The 22,290-nt window shown below is 48.9% G+C and overlaps 1 protein-coding gene across 2 annotated transcripts; it reads left to right on the top strand.

Annotated features, from left to right (window-relative positions):
- The first annotated feature begins 2,432 nt into the window (after positions 1-2,432).
- GOSR2 (golgi SNAP receptor complex member 2) lies at positions 2,433-14,719 on the top strand. Of its 2 annotated transcripts, XM_084275629.1 has the most exons (6): positions 2,433-2,498; positions 4,524-4,588; positions 8,285-8,393; positions 9,897-10,029; positions 12,725-12,865; positions 14,541-14,719. In XM_084275629.1, the coding sequence occupies exons 1-6, from the start codon at positions 2,470-2,472 to the stop codon at positions 14,700-14,702; spliced, it is 639 nt and encodes a 212-aa protein (XP_084131755.1). In that variant the 5' UTR covers positions 2,433-2,469; the 3' UTR covers positions 14,703-14,719. The 2 variants fall into 2 exon arrangements, with proteins under 2 accessions (XP_084131755.1, XP_084131756.1); XM_084275630.1 differs by lacking the exons at positions 2,433-2,498; positions 12,725-12,865 and having other exon boundaries at positions 4,531-4,588; positions 8,288-8,393.
- Positions 14,720-22,290: the final 7,571 nt, after the last annotated feature.

The raw sequence follows: 22,290 nt of genomic DNA, 5'->3' as shown, positions 1-22,290 counted from the left end.
ACATATTTCAGTTCTTGCCTCTTCATCAAAACTCTTGTGAATCTTCCTAAAGCCCAGGCCAGGAGGGAAATTCCAGCATCTATTTTCATTCAAGCTCCCTATTTCCAGAAAGTATTCGGAAAGAGGGTATAATGACTCAGATAAGGGAGAGCAAAGAACAAGGACTGAATGTATTTGTTATTGCTGCAGATAATGTTTTTTATTGATATACTGTTTATTCTTAGACTGATGGGATCTCTGTGGCTTGAGTTACTGTCAGACACCCAGGGCATAATCTTCTGCCAGAGACCTGGTGTGTATGTGGCAGGGCAGGGTGGACAAAGAAAGTTTCACGTATCATCTGAGGTTCAAGGGATGGAGCCTCAGGAACAAGAAATTCTCAGTAACTGAAGATGCACAGATTTCACTCATATTGGCACAATGTGCAGTGGCTTGTTCTCCTGTGACTAGACTGTCTTCTTCAGGCATGCACCCTTAGCTGTAAATGAGCAACAGCAGAATGAAACAAGACTTTAGAGACTGTTCCAGTCTCATGGTTGCATGCTTTGCCCACTGTAACATAAGAACATGCCTGCCTTAAGCTTCCCCACCTCTTAATATAATTTTTCACCTTTCTTCTAACGTTTGGTGTCCTTCAGCATCTTGAAATTTTGCTGTGAAGTTATTTAGGCTTTGCCTGAGTAAAGTGCAGAATAAGGCTGAGGTTGCTGAAGGCAGCTTATGATTTAAAACACTGTATTTAACTGCATTAGAGCATGATCAAGTAGTAGTAAATTTAATGCTTTACAGAATATATATCTTTCCCAATGAAGCTCCTATTAGCATGAAGTGAGGTTTCTCAGCAAGAACAATTTTCCATTAAAGTACACTGACAAGAATGAGCCATAGTCCCAATTTTCACTTCTTTATCAGCCTGTTTTTGCATCTGTATTTGTAATGCTCTGGTGCCCTGCCTGACAGGCCCACATCTCCACTTTTCTTATTTGATAATCCAGCTTCTCATTGATTCTCCCATAAAATTAAAAGGTTGCAGGGTTTCAGGTGGCTCAGCAGACTATGACCTTAAAGCACATGAGGTTTTGTGATCTAGCATGTAGATTTTGTAGTTTAGCTTGTACAAGAAAGGGCTGTGGCTTCAACTGCAGCTGATTATGAGGTCAAAACAATTAAGAAACTATAGAAAGATGAGCTAACGGGAAATGGACTTTCATACAGCCCCACAGGCCTAAACCTAAACCCTGTGGAAAAGGACAGAGGGACCTGCTGTCACTTGCTGAACAGGTGATAAACTGGTGTAGGGAGCTTAGTGTATCTGAAGGTAAGGGGGAAACAGGATCATTAAGAAAACAAAGCTATTTACACAATGGATGCCCTGAGCTGGCCATGACAACTTGAGAAGAGTAGTGCTATGGAAATGAAAGACTGAAGGGAAAGGCTAGGCAAGGTTCAGGGAAGGTGGTAATGATCAAAGAGCTGGAACAGCAATTTTAGAGGGGATGCCTACATGTAGGATTCATCTTCCTGCTCGGTATCTGCTCCTCCATCTGTGCTCATCACCCACACTTCTAGATTTGACCCCACCAGTAGTACTGTGTTCAGCTCTGGAGCCCTCAGTGCAGGAAAGACGTGGACCTGCTGGAGGAGGCAGTAGAGATGATCCAAGGGCTGGAGCCCCTCTGCTCTGGAGCCAGGCTGGGAGAGCTGGGCTGGCTCAGCCCGGAGAAGAGAAGCTGCTTCTGGGGAGAGCTCCCAGCCCCTTCCCCTCCCTCGAGGGGCTCCAGGAGAGCTGGAGAGGGGCTGGTGCCCAGGGCAGGGAGGGCCAGGCCCAGGGGAACGGCCTTCAGCAGCAGGAGGGGGATGGAGAGGGGCTGGGAGGCAGAAATCCTTCCTGGGGAGGGGGGGGAGGCCCTGGCACAGGGTGCCCAGAGAAGCTGGGGCTGCCCTGGGATCCCTGGCAGGGCTCAAGGCCGGGTTGGATGGGGCTTGGGGCACCCTGAGCTGGGGGTGTGTGTGTGTGTGTCCCTGCCTGTAGCAGGGGGGCACTGGGGGGCTCTGAGGGCCATGAGGTGGATGCAGTTCCTATGACCCGAGCCCGGAACGGGCGATGAGGGAACGTGGAGACAGACGAGGACCGGAGAGGGAACGGGAAGCACGGGATACCCGTCCCCCCCCTTCCCCCCCCCCCCAGCTTCTGCAGCCCCCCGAACCAGCCCGCCCGGTGCCCGAGCGAGGACCGAGAACCACCCCCCCCGCCCCCACCCCCCCCCGCCCCGGGCGGGCGCGGCACGGCGGCACAGCAGCGCCCCCTGGCGGCCGCGCCGGGCGCTGCGAACGCGGGTGTGTGTGGGGGGGGTGGGGTTGGGGTGTGTGTCCGCGCCCGGGGGAAGCGGAAGTCGGCGCGGCCGGAAGTGGAGCTGTGACGACGTGGGCGGCCGAGCGGAGCGGGGCCGGCCGGGCCGCGCCGCCGTCATGGAGGCGCTTTACCACCAGACCAACAAGTGCGTGGGGCGGCGGGGGGTGGCGGCTGGGCCTGGGCAGGACTCTGAGGGGAGTGTAGGGGATGGGAGTCGAGTCTGGACCCTGAGGGGAGCCCGGGAGTGGGTCGGGCCCGGCCCCTGAGGGAGCCCTGGGGGTGAGTCGGGCCCGGCCCTTGAGGGGAGCCCGGAGAGGGTCGGGCCCGGCCCCTGAGGGGAGCCCGGGAGTGGGTCGGGCCCGGCCCCTGAGGGAGCTCTGGGGGTGGGTCGGGCCCGGCCCTTGAGGGGAGCCCGGGGAGTGGGTCGGGCCCGGCCCCTGAGGGGAGCCCGGGAGTGGGTCGGCCCCGGCCCTTGAGGGGAGCCCGGGGAGTGGGTCGGGCCCGGCCCCTGAGGGAGCCCTGGGGGTGAGTCGGGCCCGGCCCTTGAGGGGAGCCCGGAGAGGGTCGAGTCCGGCCCCTGAGGGAGCCCAGGGGGTGAGTCGGGCCCGGTCCCTGAGGGGAGGCCGGGGGGAGCCTCAAGCCCGGCCCCTGAGGGGAGGCCGGGGACGGTCAAGCTCGGCCCCTGAGGGGAGCCCGGGGACGGTCAAGCTCGGCCCCTGAGGGGAGCCCGGGGACGGTCAAGCTCGGCCCCTGAGGGGAGCCCGGGGACGGTCAAGCCCGGCCCCTGAGGGGAGCCCGGGGGGTGGGTGGGTTGGGCCCGGTCCTGAGGCGAGCCTGGAGGAGGGGAGGGGCGGCTCGGGCCCGGCCGTAGCAGTCGGTCTGAGCGGTGCGGGGGAAGAGGCGGAGCACAGATACCCTGCCTGCGGCCCAGCGCGCTCCCGGCCCCCTTTGAAAGCTTTTCCTCTCATAAAATCTCCTCTTCCACCGCGGAGTGCTGCCGTGGTTCAGCCGTTGCCATGTGTCTGTCTGCAGTCCCTGGGCTGAAAGCAAGCAAAGCCTGCTCACCTCAGGAATTAAAGCACCAGGGTGCAAATACTCCCTGAAAACAAGTGGCTGTTTCATTCAATGCACCTAGCTTTAAGGCATGCTAAGCCAGTAGGCGTTCTAAGGCAGCAGAACACAGTTGAGGTGGCTGGCAGAGACAATTTAAACCACCTTGGCAATAAACCCCACTCTTTCACAGGTAATGCTGATCTGGTGGGGGAGAAGTTGCATGAAAATTGCAAAGTAAAAGGAAAAAGTCTTGCAGCTCTGTGTGGTGTGGGCTGACTCCTGAGAAAGAGGCCCAAGGAGACAGTCAGTCCACATAGTCCAACTCTTTGTGGTAATAGGTTTCTTTGCTGAGCTCTGTTGAAGGAGGTAAAGAAGAGAGTTTTGGTAAATAATGATTTTAAATAATGATCAGGGAAGAGCAGGAAATGCTGCTGTTGATCTGGAAATGCATACCCATAATAGTAACTATTTTTGATAAGGGGAACAATCTCATCTTGTTCCCATTCTCTTATTGCCTTATGCTGTGATCACAGGCTGGTTTGGGTTGGAAGGGACCTGGGAGATCATCTAATTCCAAACCCCTGCCATGGGCAGGGACACCTTTCACAAGCCCAGGGTGCCCCAAGCCCCATCCAACCTGGCCTTGAACCCTGCCAGGGATCCAGGGCAGCCCCAGCTTCTCTGGTTATTTGGTTGTAGCTTCTTGTCCATCTGAATTTCCATGGGTGTCTGAGGGTAAGGTAGATCTCAGTGGTTTGCTGCATGTGTGTGACATGGCAGAGAGCTCTAGTTAGAAATAACGAGCAGTGAGCTAGAACTGGACTGGAAATCTTTGAAAGAAAAACCCCCAAACCATCCCTTCCACCTTCCCTTTTGGCTTTAATCTGGAAGTTATCTTGTAGAGCACACACTAGCTGGAAGCAGGGTTTTATGAAGAATTGGAGTGGGCTTTTTTTGTGGTTTGTGTTCAGTGATGAGCTGTTGGACTGAATACCATGTGTTTGATTCCTAGTCTGCTCTGAAAAGTTCTTTTAAGTAAAAGAAGCTGAAAATTGAGGTGTTGAAAACTGGTTTGATTTTAAAAGACATTAACTAATACTCTTTTCTCTTTTGATAGGCAAGTCCATGAGGTCCAATCTTACATGGGGCACCTGGAGACCTCAGACAAAGAGTCAGTACACTGTAAGTAGTTAATTAGAGAGGAAAGTCCCACTTGGTACTGATCTGCTTTAGCTTCTCTCTTTAACCTTGTATGCTTTCTCATTGTATCTGCAGTCACCACTGGGATGGATTTGGCTGGTGAGACACATCACCATTTTGGAATGCATTAAAATTCTTGTATTATTCAACTTGAATACCATCCATGCTGGTTTGTGTGAAGGACAGAGCAGAAAAGACAGAACAAGAGTTTATTTCATGATCTTCTTTTTTGGTGCTGTTAGATATTGGAACTCGTAGCCAGGGTGTGCTGTGGAGTTAAAACCTGTCACATCAATGCATTTGTATATAATGAACAGCTTGATGTGGGCAGGACTGCAGATTTAGCACTGGAATAGGCTGCCCAGGGGGTGTGGAGTCTCCATCTCTGGACATATTCAAGACCCATCTGGACCCCAACCTGTGCAGTATGAGCTGGGGAGCTGCTTTGGCAGGAGGTTGGACCCAATGACCTCTCAAGGTCCCTTCCAACCCCTGTCATTCTATGATTTCATGACTTCATTGGGTGAGTTTGTTAGAAGCTCAAAAGCTGAGAAACACCATTGTAGAGGTGTCCTGTCCTGCTGTTCCTTAAACATCCACTAAATGGCAGTATTCCCCAAAAGATGCTCAGAGCAGTTGGTGCAGAAAATGCTGTGGTTTGGTGAGCAGGAATTGCAGCAGGATGGTTCTGATAGTTCCTGCTTGTGTGGAGGCAGAACCTGTAATTCCATCTGCTTCTGAGAAATATGTTGATCAGCTGGGTCTGAAGTGGCTCCAGTAAATTTGGACTATAACCATGTGCTAATAAAGTGTAATAAAATCCTCTGACATACTGTGGCAGGACTTTGTCCTCCAGTGCAGATTTGGCAAAGGTATTTTGGACCTGTGCTTGAAGTCTTAATTCCTGTATGAGTAATTGCTAATTGTGATTACTTTTTCTATCAGAAACAACAGCTTGTCTACTGGTTCTGTTTTCTGTGGGGGTTGTACTGCTCCTAGTACAGTGCCAGACTTCCTGGGCTGCTGTTCCCTGGGTGTGATTTAGGAGCTGCTTGAAAATTAGCATGATTTTCCCTTCTGCCTCTGCTGCTTGAGGCTGTTCAAGAGATTGGATTATGCACCATAGTCAATAAATGAACATATTGTTTAAATGTATCAAAAGATACAGGTATGTGCTGTAGTTATTGCTGCCTGTTTCAGAATTTATAGGCAAAAGGATTAGCTTTTGACCAGAGAGCAGTGTGGTGGGGTGACCCTGGCTGGAGGCCAGATGCCCACCAAAGCTGTTCTCTCACTGCCCTTTTTGGCTGGACAGGGGAGAAAATAGATATTGAGAGGTTTAGGAGTTAAGGACAGGGAGAGATCATTCAGCAATCAGCATCGTGGGCAAAACAGGCTCTACACAGAATAAAGGAGATAAATCAATCCAACTGATGACCCTGCCCTGCACCCCCAGTGACACCAGAGTCGGGTGATGAGAAGTGGGACCAGATCTTAAAACACCTCCCCCCACTCCTCCCTTCTTAGCAGACCTATCTGTATCCATGATTTCTCTCCCTTCTTCCCCTCAGGTGTCACAGGGGGAGACAGGGATGGGGGTTTCAAGCAGTTCCTCAGGAGCTGTTTTCCTTCTTAGCTGAGGGGTGTGGGGATGGTGGGGTGCATTCCTCACCCCCTGCTGCACCCTGGGGTCCCACCCACAGCAGACAGTCCTCCATGAACTTCTCCAACCTGAGTCCTTTCCCAGGGGGCTTCAGCTCTTCCCCAGCTGCCCCAGTGTGGGTCACTGCTGTGGGTGCAGTCATCAATCACAGGATGTCCCTCAGTCCCAGACTGCTCCAGCCTGGTCCCCCACGGGGTCACAAGCCCCCCAGCAAACCTGCTCTGGTGTGGGGTCTCTCCGTGCACTGCAGGTGGGGTCTCTGCTCCCTGTCCTCTTCCCTGGGCTCCACCATGGGCTTCTCCATGGGCTGCAGGGGAATCTCTCTCTCTGGCCCCTGGAGTACCTCTCCCTCCCCTTTTTCACTGACCTTGGTGTCTGCAGAGTTTCTTCCATCTCTCCCTTCTCTGGGAGCACAAAGCAGCTGCTTGCAGGTTTTTAACCCTCACTGTGCTTCCCAGAGGTGCTGTGACCATCACTGATGGGCTCAGCCTTGGGTCCAGACAGTGTTTGTCAGGCCTGAGGGAAACTTCCAGTTGCTTCTTGCAGAAGCCACCCCTGCAGCCTCCTGTCCTCCACCAGAACCTTGCCATGCAAAACCACAACAAGCAGGAATAAGAGCCAGGAAGTCAGAGTCTCTCTTGCTGCTTTCCTCCTCCAACTTTAGGCAAACAATCTGTTCTTACTCAGAGAAGTGTTAAGATGACCAAGATAGAATTCCTATTGCTTGGACCAGCAAAAGCTGATGTAGTTGTCTGCTCTCCTGGTTGTTCTTTGGTTAGGTTTAGCTGCCCTAAATGATGGAGAGATGAATTACAACAGTTTGGTTGATTCGTGTTTGTGCTGTGAGTCGGTTGCTCTTTGATCCTGTGAGATCAAAGGGCAGAGGAAAAGGTTGCACATGCTGTTTGCTTTTCCAGGTCCTGCAGAATGTGTCTTCTGGAAAGCCCTGAAATACTGTTGGCTAATGCTGCTCTTCTCTCTGAACCTCTTTAATCTAAATACAAAGGAAGAACAAAGAGTGCCTGCAGGATTTGGTGATTATTTACACCAGGTCTGACCATGGCAGGCTGAGATTTCGTGACAGTGCTTCTGTCCTCTAATAATGTCTGTGGACACACCCTGGAGGGTACCCTCAGCCTTACAGCTCACCTTGAAGCACAGGAATGTCAGATGGTTAATAGCCCTCCTGTCTTTCACCTTTCTGTGCAGTTCTTGGTGTTGGGAAGTGCAGATTGTGGTGTGGTTAGAAGATATGGTTGCCAGATGAGGAAGGGGGCTGTGGCTCGCATGGAGTTGTGCTGTAGGGTGGTTACAGGAACTGAAAGCACACAACTTCCTCCAGTTGTATCAGCTTCTCACCTCATTACAGTAGAAATACATGAGTTAGTGTTGTGTGCTCTTATTGCCCCTCTGCTGTTCCTACATGGATTATCAGCAGCAGTTGCAATGGGGATAGTTACTCTGTTTTCCCACCTGTGAGGGCTGCTTGGGCCTGGTTCAGCCATGGTGTTCTGAGGTGTTTGTCCTGTCAGCTCTGAGTCTGTAGGTATGGATGATGTATGTTAACTGTCTAGCTCCTCTGCTATAGGTATGGATGATGTATGTGAACTCTGTGTTAAGTGTTCAGAGGTTTACATGGCCAGTGTTGTGAGAGTCTTGGCTATTAGCTTGCATGAGCAAATCCTGCTGAAGGAGCAGAAGGGGCTGCAGTGGGGAATGTGGTAGCTCTAAATCCGAACACACAGAGCAGACAGGGAGAGGAGCTTGGATAATTGGGGGGAGAAGGAGCTTTCCCAGCTGCTTTCTCAGAGGAGGCAAAGGTCAGAGTCTCAAATTAGCTGAGTTAAAGAGGTGTCTTCTCATGGCAGTGTGCAGTTCTGTTACCTGATTTTTTTTTCATCCAGTAAGGATTTGAATCTGACAGGGTTTAAATACCAGTTTGAATACTTTGGGGCTTTTACTTTCACTCAGGTTGCAGTTCTGCAAATCAAATAACTAACTCTATTTCCTTGCAGTAGTAGAAAATGAGATTCAGGCAAGAATAGACAGTATCTTCAGCAACTTGGAGCGTCTGGAAATCCTGTCCAGCAAAGAACCTCCCAACAAGAGACAGAATGCTAAACTGTGAGTTCTCCTTCCTTGCTGTGACAGCACAGTGTAATCTTTGTAGTGGTTTTATTTATGGAAGCCTTTTGAGTGAAACCTTTATGGTTTGCTGAACTTTTCTCTGTGGTCTGCAGTAGCAAATTTGAGGCAGGGAGGCAAAAATCCCTTTCCTGCCTTTAACCACAGACTGGTGATGAAATCAGGATTGTGTTCTGAGATGAGCAGAACATGGTGCTTTGACACTGTAAAAATGTCACTTCTGGGTGGCATTTGCTTTAAATGGCATTTGTGGAGGTAAGGAGTAAATTCCTTCAGCTGGTGTCCTTTTCTCTGGACCATTTTCCTAGTTGTTGGTGAATGAAATAAGGAGGTTCTTAAAGCTAGTGCTGGTTTGAGCAGGAGGTTGGATCAGAGACAGCAAAACATCTTGGCCTGGATCTACACAAGGTTGCCCAAGTTGGATGGGGCCCTGGGCAACCCTGTGTAGCTCCAGGCCTGGAGGTTGGTGGCCCTGCCTGTGGCAGGGGATTGGAGCTCTGTGATCCTTGGGGCCCCTTCCAACCCAGCCCAGTCTGTGATTCTAATGTATTCTGTGAGTCTGCTACTAATGCTTTAGCCCCAAAATGCCTTTGAGGGGTGAATGCCATGTTACCTGTATTGTCAAGGTCAGTATCTGAAATAGCCATCTAGGCTTTGTAGTCATCAGACATTTCATCAGAGACAATGGAGTTCTGGACATTATTTATTTTAGCCCAGTGGAAATATTTCCTGTATTGCCCACTGACTTTTAAACTCCCTTTATTAAAAACCACAATCCTAAGAACGTGATGCTAGTTAATACAACTTGAAAGCTTAATCTGTTATGTGCACAGGGGTCTTAAAACTGTTTTATTCCTACTAATGTTTCCACATCTGTGTTAAATGAGGAAAATACATGTCACTCCTGAAAAGACTAGTCATGGGTTAGGATCATAGAATCATAGAATGGTCTGGGTTGGAAGGGACCCCAAGGATCACAGAGCTCCAACCCCCTGCCACAGGCAGGGACACCAACCTCCAGGTTGCCCAGGGCCCCAAACAACTTGGCCTTGAACACCCCCAGGGATGGGGCACCCACCCCCTCTCTGGGCAGCCTGTTCCAGCCCCTCACCACTCTCTCTGCAAAGAACTTCCCCCTAATATCTCATCCAACCCTTCCCTCCTCCAGCTTCACTCCATCCCCCTTGTCCTGCCAGTCTCTGCCCTTTAACAAGCTGATTCCCCTCCTGTTCCTCTGCTCCCTTCAGGGACTGGGAGGCTGCAGTGAGGTCCCCCCACAGCCTTCTCTTCTCCAGGCTGACCCAGCCCAGCTCCCTCAACCTCTCTGATCATCCCCGTGGCTCCTCTGACCCCTCTCCAACAGCCCCACATCTTTATTACTTGTCACTTAATTTATAATTCTCCACTGTTCATATAAAAAAACCCCCACCAAACGTTATTTTAATCCCTGGGACCATCACTCCTGTGGTTTCTCCCTCCCAGCCGAGTTGACCAGCTGAAGTACGATGTGCAGCACCTGCAGACAGCTCTGAGGAACTTCCAGCACCGCCGCTACGCCCGGGAGCAGCAGGAGCGGCAGCGGGAGGAGCTGCTGGCACGTACCTTCACGACCAATGTAAGTACTCTGCAGCTCACATTGCTCTTGCAGATGCCATAGGTGGTTATTTTTAGAGACCTTTTCAGCAGGAGGTAGGTGTGACCCTTACCAGATTGCTGATGTGAGATGTGAACAGAATACAGAAGAGTAAAAACCTCCACAAGCTGCTGTTGCTGTTTATGCTGTGCAGTCCTGCCTGAGTTTATACAGCAGTTTCAAAAGGGTGAGTGAGTTAAGGTGCCAAAGTATCTATCAGGTGTCTCTGTCAGATCCTGAGGTCTGTAACATGGCTGGCTTTTTATACACCCTGCTGTCAGTAGATGTCAGCAAGCTCTCATTTGTCCAAATAGAAGCTGGGAGAAAACCCCTTCCTTTTTACCTATAAATGATTCAAAAAAGTTTAATGGCAGGAATGTTGCTTCCACCTGTCCTTGTTAAATTTTAGTTCTTCCACTGGATGTTTCCCCCAGTGCAAATTCTTAGAGGCATTTTGCTCTGAACAACACAAGTTTGCTTTCAGATTTCACTTTCCTGTAACTCAAAAGTGAGTTTGTTGTTTTGTTGGGTGTTAGTTGGTTTTGAGTTTTGTTTTGTGGGTTTGGGTTGGGTTTTTGGTTTGGTTTTTTTTTGTTGAAGGCATATAACTTGTTTTCTTTCTTATCCTTCACTGTTCAGGCAAGGAAGAGGGAATGTGATTGGTCCTGTCTCAAGGGTTGGGAAGTTCAATGTACTTCCCAAAGCCTGACATAAAGATGACACCTGGCATTTTGTTGCCTATTCTGAAATTATAAGCAGGACTTGAAAGGAACACTGACATTTGAAATCTCTTTTGTTTTTAAAACACCCTGGTGTTCCTCTGTAAATACAGAGAAATTTTCCTGCAGGAAAACTTGTCCAGAACTAAGACATGTGTCAGTGGAACAATTTTGAAGAGCAGTAGCAGCCTTGTAAATGAAAAATAACTGAGTGACTTTTTTCTCCATTAGATGCTAAAAGGGGTCTCAAGGTGAAAAAGAAAAGGTTGACTATTGTGTATTTCTTTTAACTGGGTAAAGTAAAACATCCCTTTAGCAGGAAGGTGCTGATTTGTCAGTTATTGGCCTGTCTATTTACACAGTTTCTATACTACCCCATTGTGTTAAATAGAGATGTCAGCTGGGTGGGTATCCTCAATAAATCCCTGCAACACACAGAATAGCTTGTGAAAGCTGTAGCAGAGTTCTGAACGTTGTGCTTAACTTGAAATAAAGGGGCCTTTATCTTTAAAGCTTCTTCCCTTCTGCCATTCTGGAGAAACCCCCCAACAGCAAATGAAAGACCTGATCCCATCTCATCTCCTTAGGAGGAGGGTCAAAAATCCATTTCAGCATTTTTCTTCCTGCCTTGTGGTGTGTTTTAAAAAAGCCCAAACTGAACAACCCTGCAAACTCCTGGCACAGGAAATGGAATCCCTGCTGATTGGAAGCTTAATAAATATCTGAAATAATAGTTGTTCAGATGCAAATCCAAGTGCTTCTGCTCTGCAGACTCATGTAAGACAAGACACTTGTTTCAACCTTAGTGCTTTATTATCTGGCCAGAGGTGTGTATTGCCTGTCATGGCTTCTTCATCCTCTAACTTTGACCCTGTGACTGCTAACAGCTCTGGCCTTTATTCCTCTGGTGAGCAGCACACCCCCTGGGCACCACAACACCCGGCACTGGACTGTACGTGTCATTCCCCTGTTAACAGGTGGTTTACAACAGTCACCAGTCTGCTCAGAGCAAATCTGGTGGTGTCACCTACCCATAACGTGTGGCTGGCAGATGTGGGGTGTTACCCATCTTCTGTCCTGCACAGGCATTCTGCATTTTGGGAGTTCTTGCTGTTCTCAGTACAGGGAAGCAGATAAGCCAGTGTTTCCACACTCACCTCTTCCCAGAATCACGATTCCTCTTTGTAAAACAGTGTGAGGATGCTGAGCTATTTTCTTGACTCTCTCAATGGAATGGTACCCAGAGAGGATTAAACTGGAGGGAGGCCTTTGAAAGCCAAAAGTGATTGCACCTTCTGCCCCTGGGTACAAACCAGTACAGATTTTTATGCAGTTACTTCAAGATTCATATTTTCTAGTTGAGCTAATGCATCTTTTCTGGAAAAAAATACTATTTTTTTATGTAGGTGAGGCCTGGGTGGTGAGTGAGTCAGAGCTTCAGTGAGCCAGGTTCATGTCTTTTTGCCCTCCTTACCAGCAATCTGCACTTGGTTGTAAATAAGAGTTTACAGAATGTCATCTCCCAGACACTGTGTTTTGCCTTTTCCTGCTCAGGAACGTGCTGGTAAATCTCCTGGAAGTCTTTCACTTGCAATCATCAAATGACTCCTTGTCAAACACCTTCTGTTAGTTTTCTGTTCTCTCTTTCCTACATCTACCATAAACTGAGATTATAAAAAATTCTCTGCTTTTAATCTGACTTTTTCTCCTCTGAGATCCAGTTGCAGTTGAACAGCTGATCAGCTTTGCCTTTCGGCTCGCTTCCTGTAGGCTCCTCTCCATGACCTTTTCCTCTCCAATATTCATGTTTTTATTCAATATCCTAATGGAAAAAAAAATGTTTAAAAGCAAGTCCTGTCAGATTTTTGCCAGGCTTGTTTCTGCATGTTCTTTTTCTGGCTCTAAGCACGGGCAGTTTGAGCTGGCAAGGTAACCAAGACCCTGCATTTCCCCCACAGGACTCTGACACCACCATCCCGATCGACGAAACTTTACAGTTTAATGAATCCCTCCAGAATGCCCATCGTGGCATGGATGATCTTATTGGCAGTGGGACCAACATCCTGCAGGGGCTGAGGGACCAGAGAGTGACATTAAAGGTGGGGGCATCATTTTATACCAAGACCCCACGTTTTTCTGTGTTTGTGATGACCAGGCTGAGTTAAATAAATCCTTGGGGTGTTTCAGTGTGCTGCTTCAAGCTGAGAATGCTGGGAGAGGCCCAAACTCCATTTTAACTGACCCTGAAATCATCTTTCTAGGAACATCTTGAAGCTCTTTTTATGGCTCAGTGTTCTAGCAGTCTTCACCTTCACATTCTGGAGGGCCAGTGTTGGTTTTTTTGTTCCCTTATGTTTGGGTTTGGTTTGTCTGGGTTTGGTTTGGGGTTTATTTTTTTAATTCAAGTGAAGTGTGGGAAGTAATGTTTAGATCCCAGATAGAGGTTGATTTCAGGTGAACATCACTCAGCAGCCACCACTTGTGTTTAAGATCAGTAATAAAGATAATATTCTCTCAGGTCTAATAAACCTCTGCAGTGCATCCTCCTCTGAATACCTTTATGGCAGCTGCATTTCTTCATGTCAAATACTTGTCTTTAAAATAAAAGACTGTTCAGAGCAATGTTAAATTTGGAGTGAATAGCTCAAAGGTACAAAAAGCTTTTTAATAAGGAGTGTGTCTTGGGGGAAAGCAGGATTTCTGAAAAACTCAGGGAATTCCCTACCTCTGAATACCTGCACAGCTTTCTACAGGAGAAACTGGTTATCTAATTTGCTATTGCAAATCTCTGTGTTCTATATATTGAGAAACTGTTTGTACATGTTGATGTCCTGGGAGCTTTGCTGACCTTAGGTTAATATTCAAAACAATTCCCAGATTTCACCTTTTTAGTCTTTGGAGACTAAGGATACAGTAGGCTGCCAGGAAATGCCAACACCTTCTAGGTCTTGGCTTTCTGAACCAGAGTGTTCCCTTAGGGACCTGGACTCAGAATTCAGTTTGAGGTGGGGTGACAAGGCTGCCCTGACAGGACACACAGAGCTGTGGTGGAGGCAGGTCTGGCCCAGCAAGAAGGTGCAGGGGCAAGAAGCTGGGAGGGGGCACAGCCAGGACAGTTGACCCCAACTGCCCACAGGGATATTCCATACCATGTGATGTCATGTTCCATATACAACTGGGGGTGGTGTGGCTCTGGAACTTGCTGAGCATTGGCTGTGGGGGGTGAGCAGTTGTGCTGTGCATCACTTATTTTGTCTACTACTCCTGTTATTACTGTTATTATCTTCTTGTTCTATCCTGTTTTTTCACTTCTCTCCCCTGCCCCACTGCTGGGGGGAAGTGAGCCAATGGCTGTGTGGGTGTTTCAGCTGCAGGCTGGGTTAAACCACAGCATTGTGAAAGGAAGGCTGGCTGATCCAGAAGCTTCAAACTCTTACTAGACTTTAGCCCTGAAAAAGGACCAGAAAAAACTCTTCAGCACTTCCCTAGGGAGTGTGTTTGCTCTGAGCCACTTTTTGTGACATCACCCTCTGGACTGATTGTTTTGTGTGTTGAACCACACTCCCATTATTGTGTGTGAATTAATTAGTCTCATAATCCAGCTATTTCCAGGGTCCTGTGTCTGTCTCTTGAATTGTAGGGACTGCTGGCTGGTAGCAAGACCCATCAATCAGAGTTCATCACTTGCCACTGTAATGAAATATTCTTGGGCTGTGGAATAAGAAGTGTTGGACTGTGAGGTTAATTGTTTCTCTGCTGTCTTTTTATTCCCAGGGTACTCACAGGAAGATCCTGGATGTTGCCAACACACTGGGCCTGTCCAATACAGTGATGAGGCTGATTGAGAAACGAGCCTTTCAAGATAAATACTTCATGATTGGGGGAATGATTTTGACTTGTGTAATCATGTTTCTCGCTGTGCAGTATCTGACATGAACTGTTGCCAGAGGAGATCACCTTTTGGAGCAAGATAAGACTGTTCTCCAAACTGTCCTTTCCTCTGAGTGCTGCTGTGGATGAGCCCCTCCTGTGAACTCCAGAGTTTACCAGCCACACTCAGACACACGTCATGTGGAGACAAATTCCTCTGGGGATGCTGTAGTTGAGGATGGTGTATAGAAACATCTCTAGTCTTTGCTGCTCTCATCTTAACTGTCTGCAAGCTTAAGAATCTGGTTAAATAGGAAGCAAAAGTGATCGTTTTGCCCTGCTTTATTCCAAGGTAGGAGTGTCCCATGGGGTGTAGGGATGAGAGGATGCACACTGAGATGTCATGAGCCTTTCCTGTGCTGGCTAGAAGTAACCCTGATCACTGGCTCTGTCTTGCAGTGGAAGAATGTCACTGCAGAGCAGCAGCTGTGGGCACACTCCTGCAGAGTGAGTGAGCAGGAAGAGGTGGGAAGTGAAGAGTTCCCATCTGCAAACTCCCTGTTCTGCTGGGAGGGAGAAAGGTTTGTGGCAAAGGCTCCTGAAGCACGGTTATGACCTCAGCTAACTTTTTTGTTCATGCATACAGTATTAACCAGCACAAATTTTCCCATTTTAGGCTAAAATACTTCTCATTTGAGGTATGTTTTGGTACCTCTTTGTGCCCTGCTGCTTCCCAGTGGAAGCTGAATGCTAAACTCTTGCCTGCTGTCAGGCAGATGCACGTCAGCCCCGTGGCATCTCACTCTGCCCTGTCCAGCCTCCAAAAACTGTAAGATGCATTTTTAATGCAAGTGCACATCATAATTTGGTGAGTTACATGGATTTTATGACATGGTTGCTTGGGGTTTTGTACTCTGTAGCTGGTGGGTTTTGAATCAGTGAAGCTGACAAGTCCCTGCTGTGCTGAGCCTCAGATTCATGGGGTTTATGTTTGTAGAGCTGGAGCAGGCACTGTCTGCTCTTTGCATTCAGACCTTTCACTTCAAACCAGCTGTTTTCACAGGAGTTTCCTTAAGTTCCGTGCCTTGGGATGGTAAACATCCCTCATCCTTGGGAAGGGTGGTGGTTGTGTTACCCTTTGGACCCACAAAACGACTGTGAAACACTTTCTCATACGTAGCATCTCATTGTGATGATCCCTGCCATAGATACAGCTCCTTGGCTGTTGGTATCTGTCCACGTGTAAACCTGCACAGTTAGGAAATGCATCACTGTTTAAATACAGTACTCCAGTCCTCCTTTCCCTGCAGACTCTGGGCACTGTTAGGACAGCCAGCTTGAGGTTTGGGGCATCATCCCTTTCAATTGGCCTTCGGATACATTCCCATCCCAATCTCTGTCCAAGCCTGGAGCACTTCCAGGTGCCTGCCAGTGGCACAGAAGTGTCATGTTTGGATGATGTGGCATAACAGTGGCAAGTTTTGGGGTTTTTTTTTTTCTCTGCTGGAATGGTTGTGGGTCTTTTAATTAGTAACAAGTTCTGCATGCTGCCTCTCCTGCAGTAAGCTTTGCTTTTGTTATGTAGCCTGTTGCAGACTTGGAGAAATGGTATTGATAACTAAAAAGTGAGTTTCAGTTCATATGGGCAAGTGAAACCACCGGGCTTTAGCCCCACTTGTTTACAGAGGTGTGACTAAAGTGCTGACTGAGTGTGGCACAGCTTCAGAACTCAGCTGAGGGTACCTAATTTCATCAGCAACCACTTGGCTGATGAAATTCTGGGTTCCACCTGGAACCCAGAGCAAGAGGATCAGCTGTTGGGAGTGCTGGTGCACTATAGGTGTGAGGGTGGAGGCCAAGATGTGTTAGTGCCTCCACAAGACTGTTGGAGGGGGCAGCAGAAGGCAGCAGGAAAGCCTCAGTGCCTGTCAGATGTCCTGTGTAATTTATACCTCTGGCTGTGTTGTGCTTCTTGGTGTGTCTGATGCTTCTGAAAGGTTTTGTGCTCTTGATATTCCTTGGTCTGCTTGACTTTCCCAAGGAAACACAAGCAGACCAAGTACAGAATCACTTTCCATTTGAGCCCGAGGCACTAGGGAATTAAAGGAAAAGAGAAGGTCTGTAGTGCTCAACTGTCTTACTGTGTCTTTAAGTCTTAAGTCTAAATTTAAGTAGGAAATCTGGTAGTTTTAGCACACTCTGCTTGTGAGATCATTTGAGCATCTTGTGAGGGTTCCCTGGTAAATCTGTTTCTGTTCCAATAATCTGGTGTAATTCCACCTTGATTTTACAACCTTGTGGTTTGGGGTTGAAAGGATGGCATTTGGCTGTGTTTGAAGTTTGTGTCATTGGGATCCAGTGTAGCAGGAGCTCTCTCACACCATGGTGGGACTTCTTCCCTTTGTGGCTTGTGGCAGGGGCCATAAAATACCTGGAACTGGGTGTTGGTTTCTGTTTGTGAGTCCAGCTTGGCATTTTAATACGAGTTTCTCTGTTCATTCCTCTTGCCCTTTCAGAGTCTCCTGTGTGGGCTGATGCCCTTTTTGTAAGCAAAGTGTCCTGTTCACTACACCTAAAGGTGAGATGTGGGGCTGGAAGGAACCACTTGGGTCACTGGTTTTGATGACCTGCAACTTCAGACACATTTCTGCTACATGTTGAGTCCAAAGTGATTTAGGAGAGCACCTCTGCTGTCTCAGATGGTCAGTATAGAACCCCCCAGGGCCATGAAATGACACCTGGAGGTGCTACAGGTGCTGCTGCTACAGCTCTCTGTAAAGTTCCCTTACTCAAGACTGTGTTTCCTGCAGCTGTTCTGAACTTGGGGGGCACAGCCAGCGTTCCAGGTGTTGGATGAACTGATCTCTGACCAGAGGACACTGGAACCAAACTTGCCTCTGGAATCAAACCCTGTCTACCAGTGTTTTATACATAAAGGGACATGATGTGATTCATGTGATGTGTTACATGAATAAAGATTTTTTCAATCAAAATGAAGTGTTCTGAGCCTGACTCACGTGAGGCATCCCAGTACTTACAGAGGCTGGATGCATTCCCAGAGGAGGGAGGCAGAGGCTGGCAGGGCCAGAGGAACTCCCACTGGAGTGGCTGTGCTGGTCAGAGGGACAGGTGTGACCCCAGGGCCAGAGCCAAAGCTCAGCTGGCACTGAGACTTGTGTTAACTGGCAGAAGGAACCAAAGCCAACACCCAAGGGAGGCAGCACTAGGTCAGGCAGACTCCAGCCACCCACCGGGTGACTTCCCTCCTGCAGCCTCTCCCCCTGCTCCCATGAGAAGAGAATCATGGCATTGGTTTGGTTGGAAAAGACCTTTTAAGATCATAAAGCTACAAACCACTTACTAAATCAGAAAATACCCAGCAAAGAAGGTAAGAAAATCAGCCAGTTGATGGAGGTACAAACTAGACACACAGATCAGCTCAGCCCTCGGCAGTCTGCTGAGCCAAGTCTTCCTGGTTTATCTTCTAGGGTGGTCTCCTGAAGGACTTTAGGATGAGAGGCAGAAGCTCAAGGCTAGAAATGTTGCTGTGCTTTAAGGTGTGACTCTGTGTAGAAGTCTAGGGTACAAAACAGGTAAAAGTTTGGAAAGAAGAGACTAAGTGCAGTCAGTATTTCAGCAGTTGAAAGCAGAGGTGAAGGTGGCTAATGTATATGCAGATGGAGGAGGAGACAGTGAATAAGAAGACATTAGGACTGGGTGGAGTAGAATTAAGTTAGAGGGAAGATGGTAGAGATAAGGACTGGAGGGTGTTTATACTTGTCTGGTAACCAAAGCTTAATATTATATATACTGTGACCAGTTGTTAACCCTGTCATGGGTGCTTACAACTGACACTACAGCACCTCCCCTAGAGTACAACACACACGCTGGTAACACTGCCTGTGACACAGTGGTGGTGCTGAATGTCTCACCTGTAGAAGAACAATCTCTCTGTGTGCTTTAACACAACCCAGAGCTGCTGGTATCATGTTTTCACACCCCTGTGTAAATGTAAAGATGTTGATAGTTGCTCTGCAGAGGGTGCTTCTGCCTCCTCCCTGTTTTGTCCTGCCCATGCATCTCCCCAACCTCTCCCTCACCCCAGCTCCAGCTCTGCCTGTACCCAGCAGGCACAAGCTGCTGCAGCCCTGGGTGGAGTTTTGGCAGCAGCCTGTCCTCTTCCTCCCCAGGTGATCACTTAGATCCTGTTCTTCTACCAGGCTTGGGCATCTTTGCACCTGGATTTAGGGAGGTGAAAAGCTGAGAGCAACAGTAGGGGAAATAAAACAGCAACTGTGGCCCTGAAAGCAGCAGTGACAGTTTGGGACAGGGGCTGTAGAAATGACAACACAGCCAGGTTCCAGGTGACAGCAGACTGACACAACACAGTGGAGGTACATCAGAGACACGAGCTGTGTGGGAGAGCACAGTGAAGATGGTCTGTGACAGCCACAGTCCTTCCTACAGTGACCTGTGTGCTACAGGGAACCAGAGCAGCTGCCACGAGGTACCCAGACATCACAGGGCTGGGAGAGCTGTGTAGGACAGTCCTCCCTGGACACAGGGTGGGCTGTTCCAACCTACCTGCTCTGGAAGGTGCACAAGCAGACAGAGTGTCTGCACAGCTTTGCTAATGCTCCAGAAGCAGCACACTCAGCTCTGCAGCTGTGTGGGCAGCCACCACTTAGATTCCCAGGCTGCCGCTGAGCCAGTGCTTGGAAACAGCCTCCAAGCTGAGCCCACACAGTGGGTTTTACAAGTTATAACCTGGACTAAAAGGCAGGAAAAGGGAAATGACTCCTTAAATGTGGTTTTGTTGTAAAGTTGAGATCTGGGGCCAGAGCCTGATCTGCCAGAATCAAAGGAGATTTTGGTGCTGCCTTCAGTAACCCCAAGGCTCTCTCACCTGCTGGAACCTGAAGGGAGACGTGGTTCCCTGGGGATTTTAACAAAACATCACATGTAACTAATCAGCATCAGGTTGAAGTGATGCTGCACACCTAGACTGTGAAGTCCAGAGAGACAGCCTGGTCCCCATCACCACCCAGCTCGTCTCCTCCAGCCTTCCAGACCACAGCACAAACGAGCTGGACACTGAACTCTGGAGGCAAAACAACAGCAGGACATTGCTCCCCTCCCAGGACAAGTGGGAAGGGGCATTTTTAGTGGTGTTTCCTTGCCTTGCCAGGTTGACCTGTTCCCTTCTCTCTCCCACCTCCAGCACATTATGCTTGCTCATAAACATCCCCATGATGGAAAACCTTCCTTATACTCTCTTGCACGGGGTAGGAGCCATCATAGCTCCTGCACTTATAACCTTATTTGAGGTTACAAGTGTGGCTAACGAGCTTTTACTCATTAGTTAGTTACAAGGATCCCTGCCTATTTGATGGGGGGACACTGGACAGCACTGATCTCCTGGGCTGTGACAAATATAAGTATTCCAGGTCTCCAGTAACTATAGACTGAGGAAAGAGCAGAGGCTGAACTGCTGGGCAAGGGAGCAGCAGGACAGTGTGCTGCATTCTCCAGCTGAGAGCAGCAGGGACAGCATAGGAAGTGGCTCAAGGTCCTGCTCTGGGTGTTCCTGCTCCAGCTGCAGCCAGGGGCCAAGCAGAGATAAGCCTGGGATCCTTGACTGGCCCACCAAGGCATGGAGAAGGGTCTGGCTCAGCCAGGATCCAAGAAGGGAACACACAGGGAACCAGCTGCACTGACAAGATCACAGCCCATGGGAACACAGAGCTCAGGAAGGGGGAAGCAAGGTGGTTCCCCCAAATCCACACAGGGCTGTGCAGCTGCCTGTGCTCCAGTCCCAGCACAGGGGTGTCCTGCAGCACAGTCTCAGCCCCTCAGTGGGACAAAGCCCGTGGAGAACTATAGTGACAGGGACAGAGCAGAGGCATCTGTGGGTCTGGGAGCTGCACCAACACCATGGGTGTACCTCACCCCCCAGCAGAACTGCTGCACATCTGTGGCCAGATGTGAATCAGGGGTGGGGAGACACACCAGATACCACACAGGGCTGTGGGCACCAGGTGAAACAAGGAACTCCTGTGTGTCCATGTTCCCCAACACAGAGGAATCTCTGCCTGAAGGGAAACGCTGCCTCCTCTCCCTCCAAGTCACCAGTGACAACTCCAGACACCATTTCTGTCCCAGATTTCCACAGACTTTTCTAGTCAGACCAGACCTATTGCCATGGGGCTGACACCTCAGACAAGGCAGGAACTGCCCCACGGGCAGGGTGAACACACAAGGCACCACTGAGCTACCAGGAAACTCATCTGGGGGACAGTCACCCAGGCATGTGCTCAGAACCACCCCCCACACACCCCCCTGCCAGGCTAAAAGGGCTGATGCTTCCCTACACCCCATCAGCTTCTCCTGGCAAGGGCCTGGGAAGGGGTGAAGGTTCCAGCATTAAACAGCCTGCCCACCACAAGACCCTGAGGGTTTAACACAGGGCTGGGACTGCAGGGACAGCCACATGAAAGTCCTCACTCCACCATTCCTTGTCAGAGGGAGCTTCACCCCAACACCACTGGGATTTTAAACAGCCCTCATGCTGGAGAATCATTTTTGTGGTTTACGTCCTTCAAACCTGTAGATCTTCCAAATCACTGCAGGGAACAGTAAAATTATGGGTTCCCTGCTCTTCAGAGCTGGTGGCTTGTGCAGGATGGGCTTGAGGAAGCTGCCCAGAAGGATTTCATAACTCAGAGCTCTGTCATGCACTGCCCACACCTACCAGACAAACCAAACCCACTTCTTGTGGTCCCTGTCCCCAGATTATTGTGGCCAGGGGAATGTTTAGTCACAACCACGACCTTCCAAGCCCACCTGGTCCTTTCCAGGAAGGCAGAGCTACTGATGAACAGTGTCCTCCTGGGCCTCACCCTGGCAAAGGGATGCCTTGGGGATAATGTGCCTCCTGGGAGTAGGTGCACCAAGTCTCACCTCCTCTGCAGTGCAGACACAAGGTGAGACCCAACAACAAAGCAGGTAGTTCCTGCACTAAGTGCTGCCACTCTTTCACCAGCTAACAATTAAATGAGTTTGGGATAATGAGACCCAATTATGGCATCTAGCTGTAAAATTATAATGCTCTGGCCCACAAATCCTGTGGTCAAACCAGAAACAATCCAACCAGCTGCCATCTATCACCACTTTCATTCAAAATGGCAAAACACATCATCAAATCAAGGAGGGGTGGAAGGCTGACTGTGTGAAGCATTTGCTGATTCTACAGGAGTGGAATAAATCACTGCAGGTGTCTTTTCAACAGTTCAAGAGCATTCATAACCTTTTATTATTCTAAGTTGCCAACAAGAACCTTGACACTTTGAAATAACCCTAATTTGGCACATTCTCTAGTTAACATGAATTATTTTACATCAACAGCAACACAAATAGTGAAAATTCAGTATTCTGAGGAACAATTCTTTTCAAAATGTGAAAGGCATTCATTTCTGGACAGACACCACTTCTGATTTCTTAATTCTTTGGTGCTTGTGTATTTATATCCCATTTTGCATCCATTTTTAGAAAAGCCCTGCTTGATCCAACTGTTTACAGTCCTAAACATGTATTTTTTGGCAATTTCAACCATTCCCCACCTCCTCTTCACTCCCCACCCATGCCTCTCAAACAA

This window comes from Gallinula chloropus (assembly GCF_964237585.1).
Source record: "Gallinula chloropus genome assembly, chromosome: 26".
Classification (NCBI taxonomy): domain Eukaryota; kingdom Metazoa; phylum Chordata; class Aves; order Gruiformes; family Rallidae; genus Gallinula; species Gallinula chloropus.
This window is presented reverse-complemented; position numbering and strand designations above follow the sequence as displayed.

Bases quoted from the DNA above. Each gene is read 5' to 3' on its own strand.
- GOSR2 (XM_084275629.1), top strand. From the start codon at position 2,470: ATGGAGGCGCTTTACCACCAGACCAACAA. The intron at 10,030-12,724 runs GTAAGTACTCTG...TTTCCCCCACAG, and splicing joins CACGTACCTTCACGACCAAT to GACTCTGACACCACCATCCC. The intron at 12,866-14,540 runs GTGGGGGCATCA...TTTTATTCCCAG, and splicing joins ACCAGAGAGTGACATTAAAG to GGTACTCACAGGAAGATCCT.